This window comes from Podarcis muralis, chromosome 15, assembly GCF_964188315.1.
Source record: "Podarcis muralis chromosome 15, rPodMur119.hap1.1, whole genome shotgun sequence".
In the NCBI taxonomy this organism is placed as follows: Eukaryota; Metazoa; Chordata; class Lepidosauria; order Squamata; family Lacertidae; genus Podarcis; species Podarcis muralis.
Window position 1 is genome coordinate 11,110,869 of NC_135669.1, and position 23,700 is coordinate 11,134,568.

The 23,700-nt window shown below is 51.6% G+C and overlaps 1 protein-coding gene across 2 annotated transcripts in view; it reads right to left on the minus strand.

The window, feature by feature from the left end:
• AEBP1 (AE binding protein 1) overlaps positions 1-16,165 on the minus strand; it is a 52,995-nt gene extending 36,830 nt beyond the window's left edge. For both annotated transcript variants that reach the window (XM_028707559.2, XM_028707558.2), the window contains exons 1-5: positions 14,806-16,165; positions 5,926-6,327; positions 3,089-3,154; positions 2,428-2,499; positions 209-280 (exon numbers count right to left, since the gene is read on the minus strand). In XM_028707559.2, the coding sequence (XP_028563392.2) occupies positions 209-280; positions 2,428-2,499; positions 3,089-3,154; positions 5,926-6,327; positions 14,806-15,070 (877 nt within the window). In that variant the 5' untranslated portion in view covers positions 15,071-16,165. The remainder of the gene's footprint in view (positions 1-208; positions 281-2,427; positions 2,500-3,088; positions 3,155-5,925; positions 6,328-14,805) is intronic.
• Positions 16,166-23,700: the final 7,535 nt, after the last annotated feature.

The window sequence follows — 23,700 nt, forward strand, 5'->3', positions numbered from 1 at the left end:
ACAGAGCAACAGGAGCTCACCCCGTCACGGGGATTCGAACCACCGACCTTCTGATCAGCAAGCCCAAGAGACTTGGTGGTTTAGACCACAGCACCACCCGCATCCCTCTCACTGCTTACCCACCCACAACAACAGGGTGCCCCACCCCCTAAGGAGAGGAACGGTTACTAAAGGCAAGTAGGGGAAGTCAGCAGCAACAGCACCGTACAGTCCTCGTAGTCTTCCCGCTCAATCTGCTCATTGTAATCCAGCGTGGGCGGCTCGACCTTTCCAGGGGTCTCTAGATAAAGAGGAGAAGAAGCACAGTCACTTCATGGTTCTAGGACCTCTGCTTTTAAGAGAAAGGGCTGTGATATGTACAGAGTTGAATAGGATCCAAATTGCAACAGTCTGATTGGTCCAAAACAATAGGATTCAGTATGCAGCAGTCTGATTGGTTCTAGAACAATAGGATCCAGAATGCAGCAGTCTGATTGGTCCGCAGGAGCCAACCAACTCCAGGTGGAAGTGAATCTGCAACCTGATTGGCCTACAGGAGAATCCCGGAATTAGCCAATCACGTGGGGCCCATTGTGTAAATAATGTATATAAAGCAGACATTTTGGGGGAACTTCCATTCCTCCTCACTACTATGAGCTGAATAAAGAGCATGAAATCCACACTAGACTCCGAGTATATTTCAGGCTGCTTTGATTAAATGAGTCTGAATCACTTCACAGCTATACTCAAGAGCCAAATCAGCTCTGTAATGTTGCAGCCCAAGAAAGACGGTGATCCCCTTCTAAGAATCCCAGATTTATGCCTGTGCTTCTTATGGTGAGCAAGCTACTCTTGGGAGCCACTAGGAACCTGCAGTTCTGCATGCCAGTGAGTCATTGATTACAGGAACCCAAGTCTGAGGGATGTCTGAAAGAGATGTTTAGCCTGGAGAAGAGCAGACTAAGTCGGGGGTGGGATGGAAGCAAGGTAGCTCTCTTCAAACATCCCAAGGATTCTCGTGAAAAAGACAGAGCAGACTCTTCTCCCATGTCTCTTCCAATTCTATTTTTCAAGGCTGGAGCCAGGGGCGGAGGAAGAGGGAGCGGTGGGGGCGGGCCATCCCGGGTATCACCACTGAGGGGAGTGACAAAATGGCGGGCGGCACTCACCGCGGGGCCTGCAGCGTGCCCAAGCCACACATCTCTGCTGTGAGTGACGCAGTGGCTTGGGCACCCGCAGGCTCCACGCTGCCCCAAACAGTCTGCCCACCACCTCCCCCTCAGTTGTAGGGCGGCTGAGTGGGAGGAGGCAGACAGACTCCTCAGAGGCCCAGCAGAGCGTCCCGTCCCGGCTCACCCTGTCCTGCGGGTGGCTGGCCCTACCCTTGGGCGCAGGGCATGTGTGCCACCCCAGGCACCTGGTCAGCTTGCTCCGCCACTGGCTGGAGCATCCCCTGGTCGGTTGAAGGTTCCTAGGCTCTGGGAACAGGCTGGCCCTTGGTTCCTTCTGACTTGGAAGGATTGTGGTCCTCTAGATGTATGGAAGTGAGAGCTGGACCATAAAGAAGGCTGATCGCCGAAGAATTGATGCTTTTGAATTATGGTGCTGGAGGAGACTCTTGAGAGTCCCATGGACTGCAAGAAGATCAAACCTCTCCATTCTGAAGGAAATCAGCCCTGAGTGCTCACTGGAAGGACAGATCCTGAAGCTGAGGCTCCAATACTTTGGCCACCTCATGAGAAGAGAAGACTCCCTAGAAAAGACCCTGATGTTGGGAAAGATGGAGGGCACAAGGAGAAGGGGACGACAGAGGATGAGATGGTTGGATGGTGTTCTTGAAGCTACCAGCATGAGTTTGATCAAACTGCGGGAGGCAGTGGAGGACAGAAGTGCTTGGCGTGCTCTGGTCCATGGGGTCACGAAGAGTCCGACACGACTAAACGACTAAACAACAACAACAACAGATGTTGTTCATCTCCAACTCCCATCAGCCCCAGCCAGCATGGCCAAGGGTCAAGGATGGTGGGAGGCGTGGTGCCACAACATCTGGATGGTCATAGGCTCTCCTCAGCCCTGCTACAAAGCTTCAAGGAGAAGCTGGAACATGGCCTGACAATAAAAGTCAGCACTGGCTCGTGACTCTTGGCTCTCCCTCCATGCCCGCTTAGGGCTCAGTGTTGGCAGCCACAGAACAGTAAAATGAATTTCTGCTTCTTGTATTGAGTTACAGTGAGTTTAGTGTGCGCTGCTGGACTGGGCACAGAATTATTTTAAAATCCTTTAAAGCTAGCAGCATGCTGGCTTGGTCCTCAGATGCACACAGTAGTTGCATTCCCACCGGTTGGAAAATTTAGAGTAGGAAAGGGCTGGCCAACATTAGGAGCTGCCTAGACTGTGCTGCCACTTGAGGCTAGCACATCTGGGCAATGACCTTGGGCATTGACTCACCTGGCCGGCTCTCGTGGCTCCAATGATCTCTCCCAGGCTCTTGTGGGTCAGTTGGGGGTTCATAGAAGTCAGCTGGAAGAAATCAAATGAGTAAAATTAACAAGGACAATAGTAAGGCCCTCAAAGAGTTCTGTTCCTGCTCTGTATGGACAGAACTAAGCTGCTCACATTCAGCTTCTACATTAAGAACATAGGGATATAGGAGAAGCCGGCTGGATCAGGCCAACGGCCCATCTATTCCAGCATCCTGTTTTCACAGTGGCCAGTCAGGTGCCTAAGGGAAGCCTGAAAGCTGGGCATGAGCACAACAGCAGTCTGCTCACCTGCGATTCCTAGCAACAGGTATTTAGAGACGCAATGTCTTTGGCAGTGGAGGAAAAGCATAGTCACCTTGTCCTCCATGATTTTGTCTAATCCTTTTTTTAAAGGAATCCCTGGTTGATCTATGAGGTGCGTATACATTAAAGCTTTCTTGTCCCACAGATGGTAAACCCTGGTCCAATGCCTCTCCTCCCCAGTGGACTCACCCTTGTTCATTCCTGATCTGTGCCCCCGTGCTCCCGTGATCAGCGCTCCTCCTTCCCCAGCTTGGACGTTCCTCTGCCCCACAGTCCCACACGCACCCTCTCTCCCCATGTCCCGCATGCTGACTTGCTCTTACTGCGATGCCTGGTTGGATCCTGTTTCTCATCCCATCGTGGTTCCGTTGGCTCATGTGGGAAAAGAGCTGCGGAATAAAATGAAATAAAAGAGCTAGGTCAGAGATTATGAGGAAGCAAAGACACAACAACTGGGAAGAAGGGAAGGCAGAAAAACTGACTGAACAAGGCACAGACAGACAGACAGACAGACAGACAGACAGACATATTTTGTTTCAGTCTGTAGTTCCAGGCAAAAGTCTTAGGGCCAAAGTAAATATGGCTGTGGGTGCCCACGACTCCTCCAAGGGCATTCAGTTCCTAGGAGAAAAAATCGTAGTCCTCAGTGCATGCAGAAAGCCAGGGCTTATTCACCCAGCAATTCAGTTTTCCTCTAGATTGACAATTGCTCCAATTTAAGACTAAAGAGAGGGATTACTCTGGGAAAGCAGCAAAAGGGAAAACCACTCAGACCCATGCCTAGACAGTGAGAATCAAGCGGAAAACTGTTTTCTAGACACGGGACAAACAGAAGCCCCCGTCACTACCTGACAGACCAAGGCTGGAGTGGGAGCAGCAGTTTAGGAGCCCAAAACGATGGTGAAGACCCTTAGGGAGGGGTGGAGAAATAGAGTCAGTGTCATTTAAGTTGGACTTGCTTATGAAGGAGTTATACAGAAAGTGGGGAGAGGGAAAGGGAGAGGGGTAGCAGGAAGCGTTTAGAGAGAGTGAAGATAATCTGTGATGGTTAGAAGATTCCCTGGCAGACCAGTAAACATGAGGTTATCTGAAAGGGAAGAGGAAAAGCATCGCTTGGCCATGCTCCCTGTAAAAACATATGCACTGATCTGATCTATGGAAGGGGAGATGCCATAGCTCAGTGTTGAGAGCATCTGCTTTGCATGCAGAAGGTCCCAGGTCCAATCCACAGCATCTCCATGTAAGTCTTCCACGTAAGTCTGGAAAAAGCTTCTGCCTAAAACCCTGGAGAGCCCGTCAGTGTAGGACACTGAGCTACGTGGACCAATGGTCTGATTCAGTGTAACAGTTTCCCATGTTCCTACAGATGAGGAGAGGCTGTTGTCAACTGCTCCCAAGTCTAATAAATATGAATGAACAACACCCCTCTATCCTATAGACTAAAACCAAAACTGGCCAATTAACAAATTATAACAGCGAGTATACCAACTCCCCTTAAGTGTGTTGCTCTTTGCGCTACAAGAGTGTCAGCTGCCTGTCATGAATTGGATAGCATTCAGTGCCTGACAGATCTATACTTCAATTCAATAATGCTGGGGCAGGTCAGGGAGGAGCAGGTGGACCTCAAGATGTGGTTTGATTCCAACTCCCACCAACCCCAGCAAGCATGGCCAATGGTCATGGAAGATGCAAGCTAGAGTTCAAATACATTGGGGGGGGGAACGAATTCCCCATTTCTGATTGATCGTAGACCAGTTTAGTGGCAATGGCTTGCCCCAAAGAATTATGGGGTCTGCAGTTTGTTGCCTATTTTTGTTTCCCTCAGGCCAGAGCTACAGTTACTAAGAGGAGATCAAGTTTCTGTCTTAACGTGTAGATGGGCCCCTGTTATAAAAAGTTATGGTAATTACAGCTTATCAGTTTCATTAACGATGTTCACATTTCGTTTGCTGGTGCCTAATATCTTCAGTCCCATTTAAAATAACCCTTTTATGGCACTCCAGTCAGCTGGGGTCTGGGTGCTGCCACCATTTTAGCTTCCCACAATGCCCCTGGCGTAGTGTTGCTCTAGGGCATTATGGGAATTTTAAATGGTGGTGGTTTGCAGATCCACCTGTCTGGCTCTCTTGGAGCGTAATATCTAACAGTATTAAACCGGTACAAATATAATTTAGAATATTACAAAAATCCATATGGCACGCCATCTCCCTCCTCCAGTTTTCCCCCTTGTCCCTCGGGTATCTCTTTAGCATCTTCCTCCTCAGTTCCTTTTCCTCGGCTTCCCTCCCCACTCTCTCGGACAACAACCCATTTTTAATAAACTATCCTTTCCCTAGAATCCTGTGCTTCTCCCTTCCCTCCCTCTTCATTCTATGACCTCACTGGCGCATGCATTACACATGCATACCAGATGGACCTACCAAATAGCTACACTTCCTCTCCATCCCTTGCCCCATAGACCTCAAAATATATCATCATTACTCCTATATAGGGAAACACGTACTTTGGACTATAAATACCACAATACTTATGCAGTGGCGTAGCGTGTTGGGGGCAGGAAGGGCCATTGCACCATGCACACAATCTGTGTTTGTGTGTGTGCACAAACCAGGTGCTCGCCTCCACAGAGATCCCTGTCTCGCCCTGGAAAGGCTGCCCAGAAGGGAATGCTGCTGCCCTTAGGCCAGGGGCGTTCTGAGGCGGGAGCGGGGGGACGGCCACCCCGGGTGCCATTCCAAAGGGGGTGTGTGACAAAATGCCGACCCCCGATTGGTGGCACCCCCCGGGCCATGCGCCACTCATTGCACACCCACGGGAGGCACGCCACGCCCCCCCACAGGCAACATGCCATGCCTCTGGGATGAGCACTGCTCCGGGTATCGGAGCAGGTTGCTCTGCCTCTGCCTCAGGCTCAAAAAAAGTCCCTTGCACCTTTCTTTTGTTGTCTGCCCTGGAAACCCTAGGCCTGTGAATAGTGGAATGGGCTTTATACGTCATTGTCCGAAGCATGTTCTGGGAAAATTTCAGGGTTTATTTGCTTTAATCAAGAGTTTCTGAAGAAGGATGATCAAGAAATGCAATAAAAAAGACTTCCCTGAAGGGAAAAAAAGGTCCCTTTCCCATGCAATGCGACTAATGGGAGAAAGAAACAGGAACTTACATTCCCCGCCTTCTTCATTCACTCGTGAATGCTCATCTTCCCTCCCATAGGGAGAGTGAAATCGGGATGAATCGGGCACTCCATAGCCATCTTCCTCCCTGGCTGGTGGTGGGCTCAGTGGCCTTTCTGGGAAGTGGTACCTCTCCTCTTCCTCATATGGTTGGACAGGAGGAGAAGGCTTCTCTGTTCTCTTCCCCCCTGATGGTTTCTTGGTGGCTTTGGGAGATTTCTCCTTAGGTTTCTTGGTTGCCTTTGGGCGCTTCTCCTTTGGCTTTTTGGTGGGCTTGGGGGGCTTCTCCTTCTTAGGACCCTTGGGAGGCCTCTCTTTAGGCTTCTTGGTTGGTTTGGGCCCTTTCTCCTTTTTCCCTTTCTTGGGCTTCTGTCTCACGGGCTCCTGTGTTGCTGCAAGAGAAGAAACATGGTCAGTCCCTGTCAATTTCTGTTTTTCTTGGTTTCTCATTTTTTCCAATCTTAACTTCAGTGCTCTCCAATTCCACAGCAGTTTGCAGCAGTAGTAGTAGTAGTAGTAGTAGTAGTAGTAATAATAATAATAATTTATTTATACCCCGCCCATCTGGCTGGGTTTCCCCAGCCACTCTCAATGGCTCCCAGCAGAATATTAAAAATATGACAGAACATCAAACATTTAAAACTTCCCTAAACAAAGTTGCCTTCAGATGTCTTCTAAAAGTCAGATAGTTGCTTATTTCCTTGACATCTGATGGGAGGATGTTCCACAGGGCAGGTGCCGCTACCGAGAAGGCCCTCTGCCTGGTTCCCTGTAACCTCGCTTCTCACAGTAAAGGAACCGCCAGAAGGCCCTCGGAGCTGGACCTCAGTGTCTGGGCTGAACGATGAAGGTATACTTCAGGTATACTGGGCTGAGGCCATTTAGGGCTTTAAAGGTCAGCACCAACACTTTGAATTGGGCTCAGAAACATACTGGGAGCCAATGTATGTTGGACATGTGACTGTAATATTTTAATCTGAAAAACCAAATAAATGGTTTTTTTAAAAAAATAAAAAATAGAGCGCTGTGATGTTCTCTGCGTGGTGCTGCTTTTCAGTAACAAAAGGTTCACGGAGAAGCAGCGGTATCCCCCACAGTCATGTTGGACACATCCTCTGGGAGATGGCACAAACTCAGAGGGAGTGTGATGGCCTGGGATTTGGACTCGGAGGCTGAACCTGAGAAATCCCAGCCTGCACAGGATTCCCCGCCTCCAGAACCAGCTGAGCCGGGGCTGGGGCTTGAGCCTGAAGGGTCCTCACCTGTGCTGGATCCTCGGGTGCAGGCATCAGCTGAGTCTGCTCAGGCTCCTGAGGTGATGGAGGACCCATTGCCTGCAGGTGCTCCACTCTCAGCCCCGTCAGAGGAAGCTGAGGTTGCCTCTGGGTCTGGTAACCCTCCAGCCTCTCCTGAGCTGCAGAGGCTCAGGGCAGAGAGGCGGAGGGAACTAAGTTCCCGCAGGAGGAAGGAGTGCTCAACTCCAGGCCAGGAGAGGCGAGTCACCAGAGGATCAGGGCCTATGCCTGGGGGCAGATAAAAGCCGGCCAGCCCCAGTCCCCAGTTGCAGGAGCAACATTGTTGGTTGCTAGTTCCTGCCTGAACCCTGTCCTGCTTTCCTGCCTGAGCTCCTGACCTGCCCTGGCTTCCTGCTTGCAAGCCTGTTCCTGACTTCACCCGACTCCCTGCCCTGCACCCAGCTTCAGCTACTACGGACTGCCTCCATGTTGCACCTTTGACCACGGACCAGACTTGGACCTCGCTTCTCGGGTAACCCACGTGTCAGGGAACTGCCATCAGCTCAGAGGCGAGAGGTGGAAAGGCAGTTGTGTTATAGGGAACCTCCGAAAATCTTGCAAAGCAGTTCCTCCTCCGGCGAGGAGGAAAGACCCACCTCCAGTGGAGAGGAGGTGCAGCGACCAGGGGATGCTAGGGAGAGCCTCAACACCGAGCCTGAGCTAACAGGAGAGGAGGGAAGTACCCCTTTGCCAGCGCCCATTCTGCGCAGTAGGTTTCGGCGCAGGGAGGGGTGGAGAAGGTTGGGGGTCACACGGCTGTTATGCTGGGGGAGGTACAAAGACTGATCACTCCCAGATTCTGCTAGCGATTGAGCCAGACATGAACTTACGACGGTCTTCACTGTATATAGTTTGCACTAAGAATAAAGCTTGGAAAAGACAGGTTGGAGTCTTGCCTGTTTGCTCTCGAGCAACCACAGCATCACCTGACACCACGGGACCAGCACAGGGAGTCACATGGGCAAAGACAGACCAGAGGGTGTGAGGGTGTGGAGAATCAGGGAGGAGGCCCCACTGAGAGCAGCTCAGAAGAAGAAGAAGAAGAAGAAGAAGAAGAAGAAGAAGAAGAAGAAGAAGAAGAAGAAGAAGAAGAGTAGTAGTAGTAGTAGTTTGGATTTGATATCCCACCTTTCACTCCCTTTAAGGAGTCTCAAAGCGGCTAACATTCTCCTTTCCCTTCCTCCCCCACAACAAACACTCTGTGAGGTGAGTGGGGCTGAGAGACTTCAGAGAAGTGTGACTGGCCCAAGGTCACCCAGCAGCTGCATGTGGAGGAGCGGAGACGTGAACCCGGTTCACCAGATTACGAGACTACCGCTCTTAACCACCACACCACACTGGCTCTCCCAAACAAACCCCCAAACAAACAATATCCAGGATTCATGGAGTAATAAGGAAATAAAAGAAACGCTCTGCTGGATTCAGGCCCTAAGCCCATCAAACCCAGAATCCTGTTCTCCCAGTAGCCAACCAGAGACCTATGGGAACCCCATAAGCAGGACCTGAATGTGAGACCACACTTCCCAGCAATCAATATTCAAAGACATAATCCCTCCGATGATGGAGACAGAACATAGCCATCATAGCCGGGACTGCACACTGATTTTTCTGAAAACTCTTCTTTCCATCCTCTTTTCCCTGACACATGAAATTTGTGCATATGGGGCTCTCTTCTGTGAGTCAGAGGCCCCGTCTCTAAAGGAAGGCCAGTGAGTAAGGGCTATGTCACTTCACAGCCCCACAGACAGCCGCAGCCTCATTCCAAAGTTCTGAGCATCAGTAATTCCTTGGTCTGTGGGGCTGAGCAACAGCCTGTGGTACTTGTACCCTCTGGGCAGTGAGCTGCAAACCAACCCAGGAGTGGAATTCCTTCTGTGCTACCACAGGGACTGTCTTTCGCTCCGGGGAGAGCAGCAAACTGCTTGGGCTCGCAGACCATCCCTCTAGGGCCAGGCCTTTTCTCCTACCCACCCACATGCGGGGAAGAGAGGCACAAATTCCTGCACTGCCTGCCCTCATTTTCCTCTGCAAGCAGCGGTCAGCGACCTCACTGGAAAGAGGGAGCAATGACCTCCTTTCTCGTTCGCCACAACTCGCTTCCACCACAGCGAAACAGAATGCCAAGCTTCCCTTCATTCTCTCCGTTTGCCAGAGCTGGGCATTTTGCTGCCTGAGGCGAAATGCAAGATGGCGTCCCCTGCCCCCCCCCCCCCCCCCCGGTCACCTATAGAATTTACCTGGACCAGAAGTTGCTCCCACAGTGACAACAGGATAGTGTCCTCACCCATACATTTAAAACACACTTTAACGGCTTCGTCCGAAGAATTCTGGGAGCTGTTGTTTGTGAGCAGAGAGATATTCAGAGACCCCTCTTCCCCTCACAGAGCTACAATTCTCAGAGTGGTTTAACAAACCATTCTTCCTTGCAGGGAGCTTTGGAACTGCACCTCTGTGAGGGGAATAGGGGACTGCTAACCTAACTCTCAGCTGCCTTAACAAACTACAGTTCCCAGGGTTTCTTGGGTGGAAACACGGCATAATAGTACTTTATGGTGTGGTTGTGGCTTATGAGCAAGCTAGTTTACCCAGAATGGAGGCTTCTTGCCTCCCCACCCCCAGTAAAATGCAGATGCCTCTCTTTACACAGCTGTAGCGCCCGGCTTGCCTTCCCTTCATTTTGTACTGATCTCCAGCTGAAAAACATGTCAAAGCATGTGAGGACCGCATGGCAATTTGCCTCTTTTATATTTTCCCTTTATAGCTTAACTACAGGTTCAACTTTCATATTTTTTTTAAAAGAGTTTTTGAGTGAGAAGCACTAGCTGGCCTCTAGCTTATCTGTGATCCCCAGTGGCAACTCTGCATTATTCCCCTTTTTCTTGCTATGTCACCTATACAGCAACCCTATCAAGCAACAGTCATTCACAACCTCTCTTCCTGCCAGGAGAGAAGTACCATCCCTGTAGCTGTACTAAATCCACACATGAACAGAAGACGAGATGGAGTCACAGCTCTCAAAAGTTTTCCTCCTGCAGCCAAGCCGCAAAGCAAGGATATCTTGTTGGAGGTTGTGCTGAGAGCCAAACCACATTTCCAGTGACTGGAGAATAGAAATCTGAATGGAACGCAGAAGAGCATTGGAGGGAACCCTTATTTTTTTGAAGCAGCCTGTACAAGTGTCTACATTCAGACAGACTCATTGTCAGGTGTGACACCATGCAGGGAAAAATCCAGGCTGCATGCACAAATGTCCCCTGTTCCTCACACAGATGCCAACCTGCATGATTCTGCTTGTGTAATTCCAAACGTCGATTCCTAGGCTAGTTCATTGGCTCCTGAAAAGCAAGAGGCATGCCAGGGAGAAGAGTCGGTGGAAGAAGATTGGAAGAAATTTAAAGACTACCTACAGAAATATTGTAAAATTAATGAATGTTAGAATGATGTTGGATGAAAAGTTATGTGGTTTTTAGCTATAACGCTATAAGGAATATGAAAAAATGGATTATTAACAGGCAAAAATTTAATGTTACAATATTTGAAGATTAAAGACTAGGATTAACAAAGAGGGAAAGGATTTGCTGAACTAACAAATTGAACTGGAATACAAAAAGGGAGGTGTGAGGAGGTCCGGGAAACAAGCAAATGAAAGATAAGTGATGGAAAGATGGAATTGTTTTTTAACTATTTTTATTTTGTATTTTTATTTTTTATTTTTTCATTTTGTAAAATTCTAATAAATATCTTTTAAAAAAAGAAAAGAAAAGCAAGAGGCATGACTGGTAGACGATGGTGCCTTAAGACCAACGTTAGAGGGGCGGACAAAAACACAAATACAACGGTATTTGGACAAGAAAAGAAGGAACTACGAATGTAGCTGTCACAGGAACATATCTGAATGTCTCCATTTTCAGGGCCTGGGAGAATGGGCCTGGTCTTGGATGGTAGCATGTGGAGTTGTTTTAGAGGTCTATGTTAGAAACATGTGGCACGTCCATATTATCTCTGTGTAAATGGCATGGCAAATATGTACATTTGTCATATCAGATGTATGGCACAAGTGCCAGTTCTGTTGCCAGAACACATTGATAAGTCAACAAGCATCTCTCAGCTCCTCCAAGTGTCCCTATTTTCCAGGGACAGTCCTGGATTTACAGAAGCTGCCTTGGTTTCTGATTTGATCCCAGAATGTCTCTCTTTTCATTGGGGCATCCTTATTTGATGTTCCTATTTCCATCGCAGAAATGTCGGAAGGTATGATCTCTTGCAGGGAATTGTCTCTGTGTAGCTTTCCTGGGTCTATGAGATGCCCAGGAAAGCTGGGAAAAGAAGCCTGGTGAAGCAGCCTAGAAATATGTTAGTAAGTTTAGTGTGGCATAGTGATTAAAGTGTTGGAGTAAGATTTGGGAGGCCCAAGTTGAAATCCCCACTGAGTCGCTATCTCTCAGCTTCACTTAACTCAGGAAGGGAGAACCTTGTCATTAGGCAGAGTGAGGCAACCACCTTAGGCAGCAGATGCAGGCAGACAGTGGTGGCAGACCCTCAGCCATTCCTCTTGAGCCCCCAGCCGTACCCCCATTAGGGGGGTGCGGGACAGGTTGCAACACCTGTGTGTGCCACACTGCCCATTCTGCATCACTACAACTGACCTGCCGGCCTCAGGTGCCAGCATTGAAATAAGGTTCGATTCTCCATGGCTTGGGAACATGGAATGGAGGGGACCCCATCTTGACCTTCACTACAGGCAGAAAAACAATATTGAGCTGGGTTGTTGATAGGATAAAATGGGGAGTGGAAAATGACGTGCGCTGTCTTGATTTTTCTTGGAGGAAAGGTGGACTATGCATGTAATATAGTATCTCATCACTGCTAGGGACAGTTTCTCCTGATATTCTCTCAAGCTAGCTGTCAGGTGAGAATTTCCTGCAGCTCAACACATGTAAACCATGTTCAGAAACCCTTGATAGTAATAATGTTTGGGGATTAGCCGACTTGAATTTAAATTCTTTCATCCTTCTGCCGACCTGGGGGCTCAGCTCCCGCTCTGGCTGCACACAACAAAGCACGAGCAACCGCTGGCGCCAAAGAACACAGGAAGCGCTTTCAGTAAGGATCAGATAAACCATGCAGTGCAGGTGCAAATCTGCACCTGGCAAACATCAGCTACATACAGGAAAGCTGCTTTGGGATGCAGTTCATCTTTGCTGCTTGGGGGCAATTCTTGCATATCTATTCCTCACTAAAACAACCCATTCCTGCCAACCTAGCAGTTCGAAAGCACGTCAAAGTGCAAGTAGATAAATAGGTACCACTCCAGCGGGAAGGTAAACGGCATTTCCGTACGCTGCTCTGGTTCACCAGAAGCGGCTTAGTCATGCTGGCCACATGACCCGGAAGCTGTACACCGGCTCCCTCGGCCAATAAAGCGAGATGAGCGTTGCAACCCCAGAGTCGGTCACGACTGGACCTAATGGGCAGGGGTCCCTTTACCTTTAATACAACCCATACTATTTCCTCTCATAGAATCACAGGGCATCATCTGAAGACACATGATGTAGCAACTTTCTAAAACTAAGTTGATCTAACTCTGGTTATTGTCTGGGTGTGATATTGCCTGCGAAACCTATGCTTGCTGCTTTGAATTTCCAGGAAGGAAATGAATGATAATATTTTACTAAATATTTTTTTAAAAAGCAGGCACAGGCCAGGAAACAAGTGTACCTTTCTCAGCTTATCCCATCCCCTCTCCTTCATTAAATCCAGAATACTGACTGCACAATCCTAGATAAAAAAATGACAGACCTACGAGGTTATACACGTGGACCTTTCTGCCCCCTGCTGGGAATCATTATTAAAACGGTTAAATTACCCTGAGTGTTGAGGAACTGATACAACACATGCACACATCCTTGGTCAAAAGCCTTTGCACAAATAGCAGGCAATAACGAAAAGTGGGGGGGAATCTTGGGCCTTCTTCCTACTGCAGTGCTAGTTTCCAAATATTTAAAAATTTATCTCGAGGCTTACAGATAATATGGGTAGCTTTAATACTGCAGATTTTCTTTCAAACTGGTGTGTGTGTTCACTTTGGGTTTGTGTCTGGGATCCTTAGAAGTATGCCCCATTTGTTCTGTAACCACATGCTTCAAAATAATTAATAATAATAATATTTAACACTGATGAAGTAGATTCTTACTGGTGGAACCATTTACTACAAATTATTCTGTTAAGCCTTGAAGATGCCACAAAACTCCTTGTTGTTTCTGCTGTGGCAGACCAACAAAGCTAGTCTGCTTCACTGTGGGTGAACCACACATCACAATTCCTGAAAGAAAGGAAGGGCCGATGCTCAGTCTTAGAGCATCTGCTTTGCATGCAGAAAGTCCCAAGTTCAATTCCTGGCATCTCCAGGCAGGGCTGGAAATGTTCCCCTTCTGAAACCCCCCGAGAACCTCTCCCAGTCAGTGTGTGGACAATACTGAGCTAGATTAACCAATGTTTGCTCTTCTCACCCAGCAAGTGAGCTCTTTCCCCCTCCAAGCACTTGATGTACACAGAGTAAAGCAAAAGGTAAAGGGACCCCTGACCATTAAGTCCAGTGGCAGACGACTCGGGGGTTGCGGCGCTCATCTCGCTTTACAGGCCGAGGAAGCCGGCGTTTGTCCACAGACAGCTTCTGGGTCGTGGCCAGCATGACTAAGCTGCTTCTGGCGAACCAGAGCAGCGCACGGAAACGCCGTTTACCTTCCCGCTGGAGCGGTACCTATTTATCTACTTGCACTCTGACGTGCTTTCGAACTGCTAGGTGGGCAGGAGCAGGGACCGAGCAACGGGAGCTCACCCCGTCACGGGCATTCGAACCGCCGACCTTCTGATTGGCAAGCCCTAGGCTCTGTGGTTTAGACCGCAGTGCCATCTGCATCCCTACACAGAGTAGGCACACAAAAAAAAGGTAGGCAGAGCTGGCCTACCACATGTAACTGAAGTAGGACACATTGCTTTCTAAAGAGAGCATCCCCTGTCAAACTGTTAAGTCCTGAGTCTTAAACTACTGCACCATTTCCTAGAAGCACATTGCAATGGCTATACAAAGCTGCCTCATACCAAGACAGACCAATGGTCCCTCTTGCTCAGTTCTCTACACTGGAAGAAGCAAAGATCACTAGTGATGCTTCAACATCTTTACGGACTCACTGTTAAAACCGTGTTCATGGAAGACAATCTTACTCAGCTACGAGTGATCGCCAAAGAAGAAGACACTGACTGGCAGCAGGTCTTCAGCGTTTTTAGGCTGGGTGGGGTGTCCTCTCCCAGTCCTACCTAGAGATGCTGGAGAATGAACCTGGCACTTTCTGCAGGCAAGCAGATGCTCTACCATTGATCCACAGCCCCTCCCAGCAGCTTTCTGGCGTCTCAAGCAGAATCTCTTTCCCGTCCCCTGCCACCTGAAATTCTTTTAACTTGAGATGCTCAGGATCAAACCTGGTGCCTTCTGAACGGAAGAGAACACGTCCTTCCGCTGAGCTACGGCTCTTCCCTGGAGAACCCACCCATCCCACAATAGATGGTCGCTCTCACCTTCTTCCAGTTCTGTGGGGGCTTTGCCCCTTTCTGCAGGGTCCAGCCTTCCTTGGTTTTCGGGAAGCTCCTCGCCCAGGGCCACTTTCTCAGCCTCCCGACCTTCTGTGTCTTCCTCCTCAACCTCCCCCAGGAAGCCTTTCAAGAACTCCTCGATTTCATGGTCGGTCAACACCGACTGCGCCTCCACCTGGGCAGGGTTGAAGGGGCAGAGAAGCCCCACCAGAAGGCAAAGTGCCAGTGCCAGTGGGCAAACAGCTCCCATCCTTGCAGGTGATGTCTTAGGGTGAGGGGAGGTGTATTGGGAAGGTGTAAGGGAATCCTCAGGTTTCTCTTCTCACCTGTGGCAGGAGCTGGAGGTGGGGTTTGAGGTGGGATGGAGTTTGCTGGGGGGGCTCTTCTATATAGGGGCTATCTTCTGATGCGTCAGAGGATATGGGGAAACAGATTGCTCCTCTGGAAGGAGGGAGGGCAACTGAAGGCAATGACTTTTTTAAATGGGGGGGGACAGGTCAAGAAGGTCACCTTGCTGGTGGGAAGGGCTGGCTGGAGGGGGGCTGCTATTTAAGAGAGGACTGGAAAGGAGGGGAGCTCAGAAGTTGGGAGGAAGGGAGAAGAAAAGGCGCGCGGGGAGACAGAGAAAGGAAGAGATTTGAGGTTTTGGGGTAACTGGGGTGACGGGTGTAAATCAAGGGGCTCCGTCCTGGCTGCAACAAGCGATGGGTCCGTCAGAGGCTCCCCCAGGGGCTTGCAAATCCGGGAAGGGGGTTTTCTCAGCAGCCGGAAAAAAGCGCTGGCGAAGGCAGCGAAGGACCGTCGTCTAATCGAGACCAGAAGCGCCTGCGGTTTCCGCGACGGCGTTTGAAGTATCCGAGGAGAGCGAAGACCAGACAGATACGAAGTTTCCTCTTCCCCGCTCCCCTCTCTCCCAATGCCCAGGCAGTCCGAAGGCAAGTCCTAAGAAAGCAACCGAGAAAAAGGGGAGAGCTGGAGGAGGACGGAAATTGCCCGGAACTCCCCAGGCGGCTGCGCTCCCCTCTCAGCGTCTGGCAAAACTCATCTCCGCGCCTTCCCTGCCCGCCCCTTCGGAGATCTCCAAGAAGAAGAAAGAGCGAAGCTCGTGTTCGCGGTTTCTCCGGCTCCTCGCGAATCTCCAGCGAGTCCTTTCGATCCTGGGCAAGGGAGGTTGGGGGTGGGGAGCGCAGGGGCTATTCCTGAGGGGCGGGTTAGAGGGGGGGTGTCGTAAGGCGGCTTATCTTCGCGGGGGTGGCGGAGCTGGCTGAGTGGTCCCGTCTCCTCTTTGTGCGCAAATAAAAATGTGGCAGTGAAAGCGCTCCTGGCAAGAGCCGCGGGGAACCTCCTGACCCACTGAAAAGAAAAGCGAGTCGGATCTCCACCCCCAGCCCTTCTCTCCCTCCTACCTCCACCCCCCCCCCCAACATCCCATTTCCAGAAAAGAAGGGTGGATCTAAAGCTGCTTCGAGCGACGCGTAGACAGAACAAGGGCACCAAATTATCCACGCCAGGCGCGCGCGGCGGGAGGCGGCGGTCGTCACTCTTTCTCATGGTTAATATAATATTATTCTGGCTTGCTCTTCATAAGAAGGTCCCTGCAGGGATGCAGAAGGCAACATTAAAAAGAAGCTCAGAACAAATCACAATCACAACTAGTGTGGGCCCTCGAGATATGTCCCGGAAAAGATGCGTCTCCAGCAAATGACAAAAACTGTGCCATGGAGTTGTCAGGCGCAATGGGAATTGCACGACTTAGGGGCTGCCGGAGAATGCCCTCTCCTAAGCCGCGCACCCCAAAGCTTCAGAGGGCAGAGGAACTCACAGGAGGGAGCTTGATCTTTGGCCTCTGAAGCGAACCACAAAATGGCAAGCATGCAAGCCGGCCAGTGAAGATTGGCACCAGGAACAACTCCCTCCTGCGGCAGGTCCATGAGGGTGAATGGGGCGCTGCCCCACCCATCTATGAACTCCTACCTGCCTGCCTTCTTGCAACCAGTGAGGGGGCGGCTCAGCCTATCATGGGCTCCAGTGCCAGCTGCTGGTGGTCTTCCCTCTTCAGCCCCAACACCCCCAATGCACACCAGCAGGGAGAAAGTGGTCGAGGGAGAAGCTGCAGAGGAGAATCTGCAGGCGGAAGATGGGTTAAGGAAGCAATTCCCTTGCCAGCCACGGCTTCTCTGTGGCAAAGCAGCCCCTCCCAGCACGGCTTTGCAGAGGCGGGAGCGGGAAGTTGCCATCAGGGCTTAGAAATGCAACTTGTATGTATTTATTTATTCCTGATTTTTATCCTGCAGACCATCACCAGCCTTACCGGAGTTCTTTTTTTAGTGTTCAGGAATTCCGATTAATTCCCCCTGTCCTCCCGCCAGGAGCCGCAAGACTCGCCATCAGTGCCCACACTGGCAACTGGCAAGGAATGTAGCTTTGAGCTCAGTGCATGCTGTCTCTTATGGTGTTTTGCCCAACCTTGCAATTAAAGATATAGTGTGTAAGAAAATGGCAGCCTATGGTTTTTAGTGTGGCCAAAATGCACAGCAAAGCAAAGTCTTTGCAAATAGATGTGGGCTTGAAAATTATAGCGATGTGGCCAGTTCGGTCTTGGAAGGAGACAGGCAGTGTTGCACAATGCCTTTAAGTAACAAACCAGACACCCATCTTCAAGACTCCTAGGGTAGCATTGCAGAATCATGTCCTGGGTGCCCTATGACAGGCACCCCCAAACCCGGCCCGCCAGATGTTTTGGGACTACAACTCCCATCATTCCTAGCTAACAGGACCAGTGGTCAGGGATGATGGGAACTGTAGTCCCAAAACATCTGGAGGGCCGAGTTTGGGGATGCCTGCCCTATGACCACGTACTAAGCAGAGATACGTTTCCCTAGATTATATATCGGTGGAGATGTCCAGTCAGTGCTTGAATTACAATGCTCCTATGATAGAATCATAGAGTTGGAAGGGACCCTGAGGATCATCTAGTCCAACCCCCTGCAATGCAGGAATATGCAGCTGTCTCATACGGGGATCGAACCTGCAACCTTGGCATTATCAGTACCACGCTCTAACCAACTGAGCTACGCAGCAGTGGTAGAGCCAATGCATTGCACACATAAGGTCCCAGTTTCAACCCCAGCATTTCCTGTTAAAAGGACTGGTTGGCAGGTGATGGGAAGGGTCTTTCTCTGCCTGACTACTTGGAAGGTTGCAGGTTCGATCCCTGTATGAGACAGCTGCATATTCTTGCATTGCATGAGGTTGCATGTGCCTGTCTGAGTGCACACCAGCTCACCCCCTGGTTCAGAAGGAGTGTGGTTTGGCAAGCATAGCAGCCAACTCCTAGGAACCAAGGTCACTTCATCTCCCCCCATAAAATATTTGGGCTTTGCCTTTCCAGTGGTGTATGTGTGCCATGTCATGTGATCAATTATGCGGGTTGGGGTTTACCTGCCCCTCCCCCATATTTTATTCAAGTTGGCACCCCAGCTGGTGATGGGAGGCGGCGGACCAGGCAGGGTGGGTGCACCCCATCCCAATGTTTTATTCAAGTTGGTACCACTGTGATGCGGGACACAGGTGGTGCTGTGGGTTAAACCACAGAGCCTAGGACTTGCTGATCAGAAGGTCGGCGGTTCGAATCCCTGCAATGGGGTGAGCTCCTGTTGTTCAGTCCCAGCTCCTGCCAACCTAGCAGTTCGAAAGCACCTCAAAGTGCAAGTAGATAAATAGGTACCGCTCCGGCGGGAAGGTAAATGGCGTTTCCGTGCACTGCTCTGCTTCGCTAGAAGCGGCTTAGTCATGCTGGTCACATGACCCGGAAGCTGTACGCCGGCTCCCTCAGCCAATAAAGCGAGATGAGCGCCGCAACCCCAGAGTCGGTCACGACTGGACCTAATGGTCAGGGGTCCCTTTACCTTTACCACTGTGATGCAGCATGCAGCTACAGCTGAGATGGGGAGCCTCAGGTCTGGGTGCCAAATGTAATACCAGCTCCTGCCAACCTAGCAGTTCGAAAGCACCTCAAAGTGCAAGTAGATAAATAGGTACCGCTCCGGCAGGAAGGTAAACGGCGTTTCCGTGTGCTGCTCTGGTTCGCCAGACGCAGCTTAGTCATGCTGGCCACATGACCTGGAAGCTGTACACTGACTCCCTCGGCCAATAAAGCGAGATGAGTGCCGCAACCCCAGAGTCGGCCACGACTGGACCTAATGGTCAGGGGTCCCTTTACCTACCCATTACTAGTTCTAGTCTTGCCCTCTGGAGCAGCTGAGTACTAGTCTTGGGCTCATGAACTCTTGTTTTCCTCCATAATGAGGAGATCAGAAACATTTGCTTCCATTACCAATGAGCAGCTGTTGGTCTGTTCGTCTGAACTAGAAGCTGTTATTGGTTTTAGCAACTGTTTGCCTGGGCAAACCTACTTTAAACCATGGTTTCTGATCCTGTTTGAGAGGGAAATATAGCTAAAATTGGCTGCTGTTCCCCCTTTGGATGAAACAACACACAAGGAAGGAGGAGGAAAGGAGAATGCTAAATAATGATTTAGCCCTGAGTCCAAACCAGGCCACTGACTATTGCAGTGTTTCCCAACCGGTGTTCCGCGGCACACTAGTGTGCCGCGAGACGTTGCCTGGTGTGCCGTGGGAGGGAGGCGGGCGAGTCGGGCGGCGAGAGGCGGGGTGGCGGCGGCGAGGATCCGCGTCGAGCCGGGGGCGGCTCCGCGGTGGTGGTGCCGAGGTTTCTCTCTCCATTCTCCCCTCACACACACACACAGGAAATAACACAGGATCAGCTGACAGGACCCGGCCAATGGGGCGGCGGCGGGGCAGCACGCGCAAAAGGGAGGAGCGCGAGACAGCGGACGAGGAGGAGGCCGGCATGTCCGGGCAGCAGCAGCAACAACAGCAGCAGCAACTCCCGGCGACGGCTCCTCAAGCCCCGGGCAACCCTACTCCCTCACCGGCCTCGGCCGCCCTCCTGCTCCACCCGCCGCCGCCTCCCCCGCCGCCGCCGGCCACCTCGGCCCCGCCGCCGCCCCCTCCTCCGCCCGCTATCGCCGCCACCACCACAACAGCCGCCGCCGCCTCAGCTGGGCCCATGCCTGCCGGGAGCGGCGGCGGCAGCAGCAGCAGCAGCGCCCCAGCGCCCTTCCCTCACGGCGGCGACCCGGCCCTGAACGAGCAGGAGAAGGAGCTCAAGCGGTGCCTCAAGCGGCTCTACCCGGCCGTGGACGAGCAGGAGACGCTGCTGCCGCGCTCCTGGAGCCCGAAGGACAAATTCAGCTACATCGGCCTCTCGCAGAACAACCTGCGCGTCCACTACAAAGGTAGAGGGACGGAGGGAGGGCGAGGCCGAGGCCACCGCCATCCCCAGGCCCCCTCCGCCTCTTCCTCCGAAAGGCAGGCTGAGAAACTCCCAGGGAAGCTCTGAACGTCTCCCCTGAAACCGTCGGGAGGCTTCGGTTGTTGCCTTTCTCCGCCGAGGTCGGTGGACCCCGAGCCTAGGCTTCCTTCCCACACCCCGCTTTCCGAAGACCGCACACCAGTTGGGCCAGTACATATTCCCCTCCCGTGACTGGAGCGGAATAGCCCTTTCTCTTCTTCCCCAACCCTTGTCGTTGGAGGAGTCCCTCAGTCCCTCGCTTTGCTGCCTCCTCCCCCCCCACCCCCAAAGCTTGGAGGTTCCCCGGCAAGGGGGAGGGGAAAAAATTGAAACTTACACTTTCGTGCGTCCCTCCCGGCGTGACGCTGCGCGCTGACGTCACGGGGCTGTAATGGTGGTGTGCCTCGAGATTTTTTTCATCAAACAAGTGTGCCTTTGCCCAAAAAAGGTTGGGAAACACTGGACTATTGCCTCTTCCTCCTGAATACTGAAGGAAGCACGATCAGCAACTGCTTTGTCTGCCTCATTCTTCAGATTCAATGCAGCACCATATCTGGAGGCTAATTCTTGGACTTGAAAGAAAAATTAGACTTTGTTCCATGCCTGGGGAATAACCATTCCTTGACAACCTTAAAATAATATAAACAGAAATGTAAGAACAACAAAACCAACAGGCCAATGGTAGGTTAGGAATGATATCCAGTGCTTTGTAAAGTTATAAACTAGTAAAATTTAATTAAAGGGACCCAGCTACAAGTATGCCAATAACCAGAGTCAGAGAGAACTATAATTGCATGGATATGTTTTTAATGGGATATACAGTAATTGCCTTCTATTCAGGCAGGCAAGAGACAATTTTTTGTACAGTGGTACCCCGCAAGACGAACGCCTCGCGAGACGAAAAACTCGCAAAACGAAAGGTTTTTTCGTTTTCGAGTTGCCTCGCAAGACGAATTTCCCTATGGGCTTGCTTCGCAAAACGAAGCTTGCCCAGGGGACAGCGGGTCTTCTCTTTTGAAGCAAGGGGCGGCGGGGAGAAGCGATCTTCTCCCCGCAGCCCCAGGTCCGGGGACAGCGGGAAGCGCTTCCCGCTGCCCCCGGACCTCTTTTGAAGCAAGGGGCTGCGGGGAGATCGCTTCTCCCCACCGCCCCTTGCTTCAAAAGAGGTCCGGGGACAGCGGGAAGCACTTCCCGCTGCCCCCGGACCTCTTTTGAAGCAAGGGGCTGCGGGGAGATCGCTTCTCCCGGTGCTCCGAAGCCGGGCGGGGGGGGGAGGGAACACCTGCCCCCACCGCCCCGCTTCGGAACGCTGCCCCGAAGCGGGGCGGGGGGGCGGGAACACCTGCCCCACCGCCCCGCTTCGGAACGCTGCTCCGAAGCGGGGCGGGGGGGCGGGAACACCTGCCCCAGCCGCCCCGCTTCGGAACGCTGCTCCGAAGCGGGGCGGGGGGGCGGGAACACCTGCCCCAGCCGCTCTGCTTCGGAACGCTGCCCCGAAGCGGGGCGGGGGGGCGGGAACCTCTCACCCCACCGCCGGGCATCGGAACGAGGTCCTGGACCTCTTCTGAAGGCAGGCGGGGGCAAAAGTCTTTGCTCCCCCCGCCTGCCTTCCCGGGACAGCGGAGACTTCTCCGCTGCCCCGGGCGATCTTAAAATGCTGGCGGGCGGGAGCGAAGCGTTCGCTGCCGACCCCCAGCATTTTAAAATCTCCTCGAGGCAGCGGAGACTTCGCTCCCGCCCGCCAGCATTTTAAAATCGCCCCGGGACAGCAGGGGCTTTTAAAATGCTGGCGGTCGGCAGCAAAGCCCTCCTGTCCCCGGAGCTTGCGGGGCGGGAGGTGGGAAGAAGGGCTTTTCTTCCCACCGCCAGCCTTCAGAACAGCCTTCTGAAGGCTGGCAGTGGGAAGAAAAGCCCTTGTCCCCCCCCCCCCAGCCTTCAGAAGAGGTCGGGGGACAGACTGTCCCCGGACCTGGTCTGAAGGCGGTTTCCCTAGGAACGCATTAATTGATTTTCAATGCATTCCTATGGGAAACCGTGCATCGCAAGACGAAAAAACCGCAAGACGAAGAGACTTGCGGAACGAATTAATTTCGTCTTGCGAGGCACCACTGTACAGATGAAGTCTCTTCCTGGCTTTCATGCTAATGATGGAATATACTCTTGCACCACACATTACAAGTGATGCTATGTACAGTTTTCTGCTGTGGAGTTTTTGGGGGACAGGGGGCAGGCTGGTGTGGAGGACTCCCTGGTCCTGAATGGGGTAATTGTGCCCCTGAAGGACCAGGTGCGCAGCCTGGGAGTCATTTTGGACTCACAGCTGTCCATGGAGGTGCAGGTCAATTCTGTATCCAGGGCAGCTGTCTACAAACTCCACCTGGTACGCAGGCTGAGACCCTACCTGCCCGCGGACTGTCTTGCCAGAGTGGTGCATGCTCTGGTTATATCCCGCTCGGACTACTACAATGTGCTCTACATGGGGCTACCTTTGAAGGTGACCCCGAAACTACAACTAATCCAGAATGCGGCAGCTTGACTGGTGACTGGGAGCGGCCGCCGAGACCACATAACGCCGGTCTTGAAAGACCTACATTGGCTCCCGGTATGTTTCTGAGCACAATTCAAAGTGTTGGTGTTGACCTTTAAAGCCCTAAACGGCCTCGGCCCAGTATACCTGAAGGAGCGTCTCCACCCCCATCGTTCAGCCCTGAGATCCAGCCCTGGGGGCCTTCTGGCAGTTCCCTCATTGTGAGAAGTGAAGCTACAGGGAACCAGACAGAGGGCCTTCTCGGTAGTGGCGCCCACCCTGTGGAACACCCTCCCATTAGATGTCAAAGAGATAAACAACTACCTGACATTCAGAAGACATCTTAAGGCAGCCCTGTTCAGGGAGTTTTTAATGTGTGACATTTTAGTGTATTTTTGGTCTCTATGGAAGCTGCCCAGAGTGGCTGGGGAAACCCAGCCAGATGGGCGGGGTACAAATAATAAATTATTATTATTATTATTATCAACCTGTAGGCAAGACATTATTGTCCCATCTCTAGCATGATATGAAGAGTGCTGCTTCCACACAGTGGCCAGCCAGGCTTGCATTAAGCTGACAGCTCTCCCCTGATGCTGCTCCCCTCAGAAACTGGTTCTTCTGAGCTGGACCACCTCTGGATATGGAGGTTCCATTTAGCCATCATGGCTATTAACCCCTGAGAGACCTAGGGTCCCCACACCTCAATTGAATGAGATGTGAGGAACCGTTGGTCCTCCAGATGTTGATGAACTACAACTCCCAGCAGCCCCAGCAAGCATAGCCAATGACCTGGGGTGGTGTTCAGCAACATCTGGAGGGCCAAAGGCTCATTGCACCTGCTCAAAACAGACACAGTTGTGCAGTTAGATCAGGGCTAGCCCAAGACCTTTGAGCGGAGTCATCCTTTGGCAGTGGCAATGAGAGAATCCTTCACTGCAGCTGAGGGTAGCAGCCACCTAGCTTAGGGGCTTCATGGC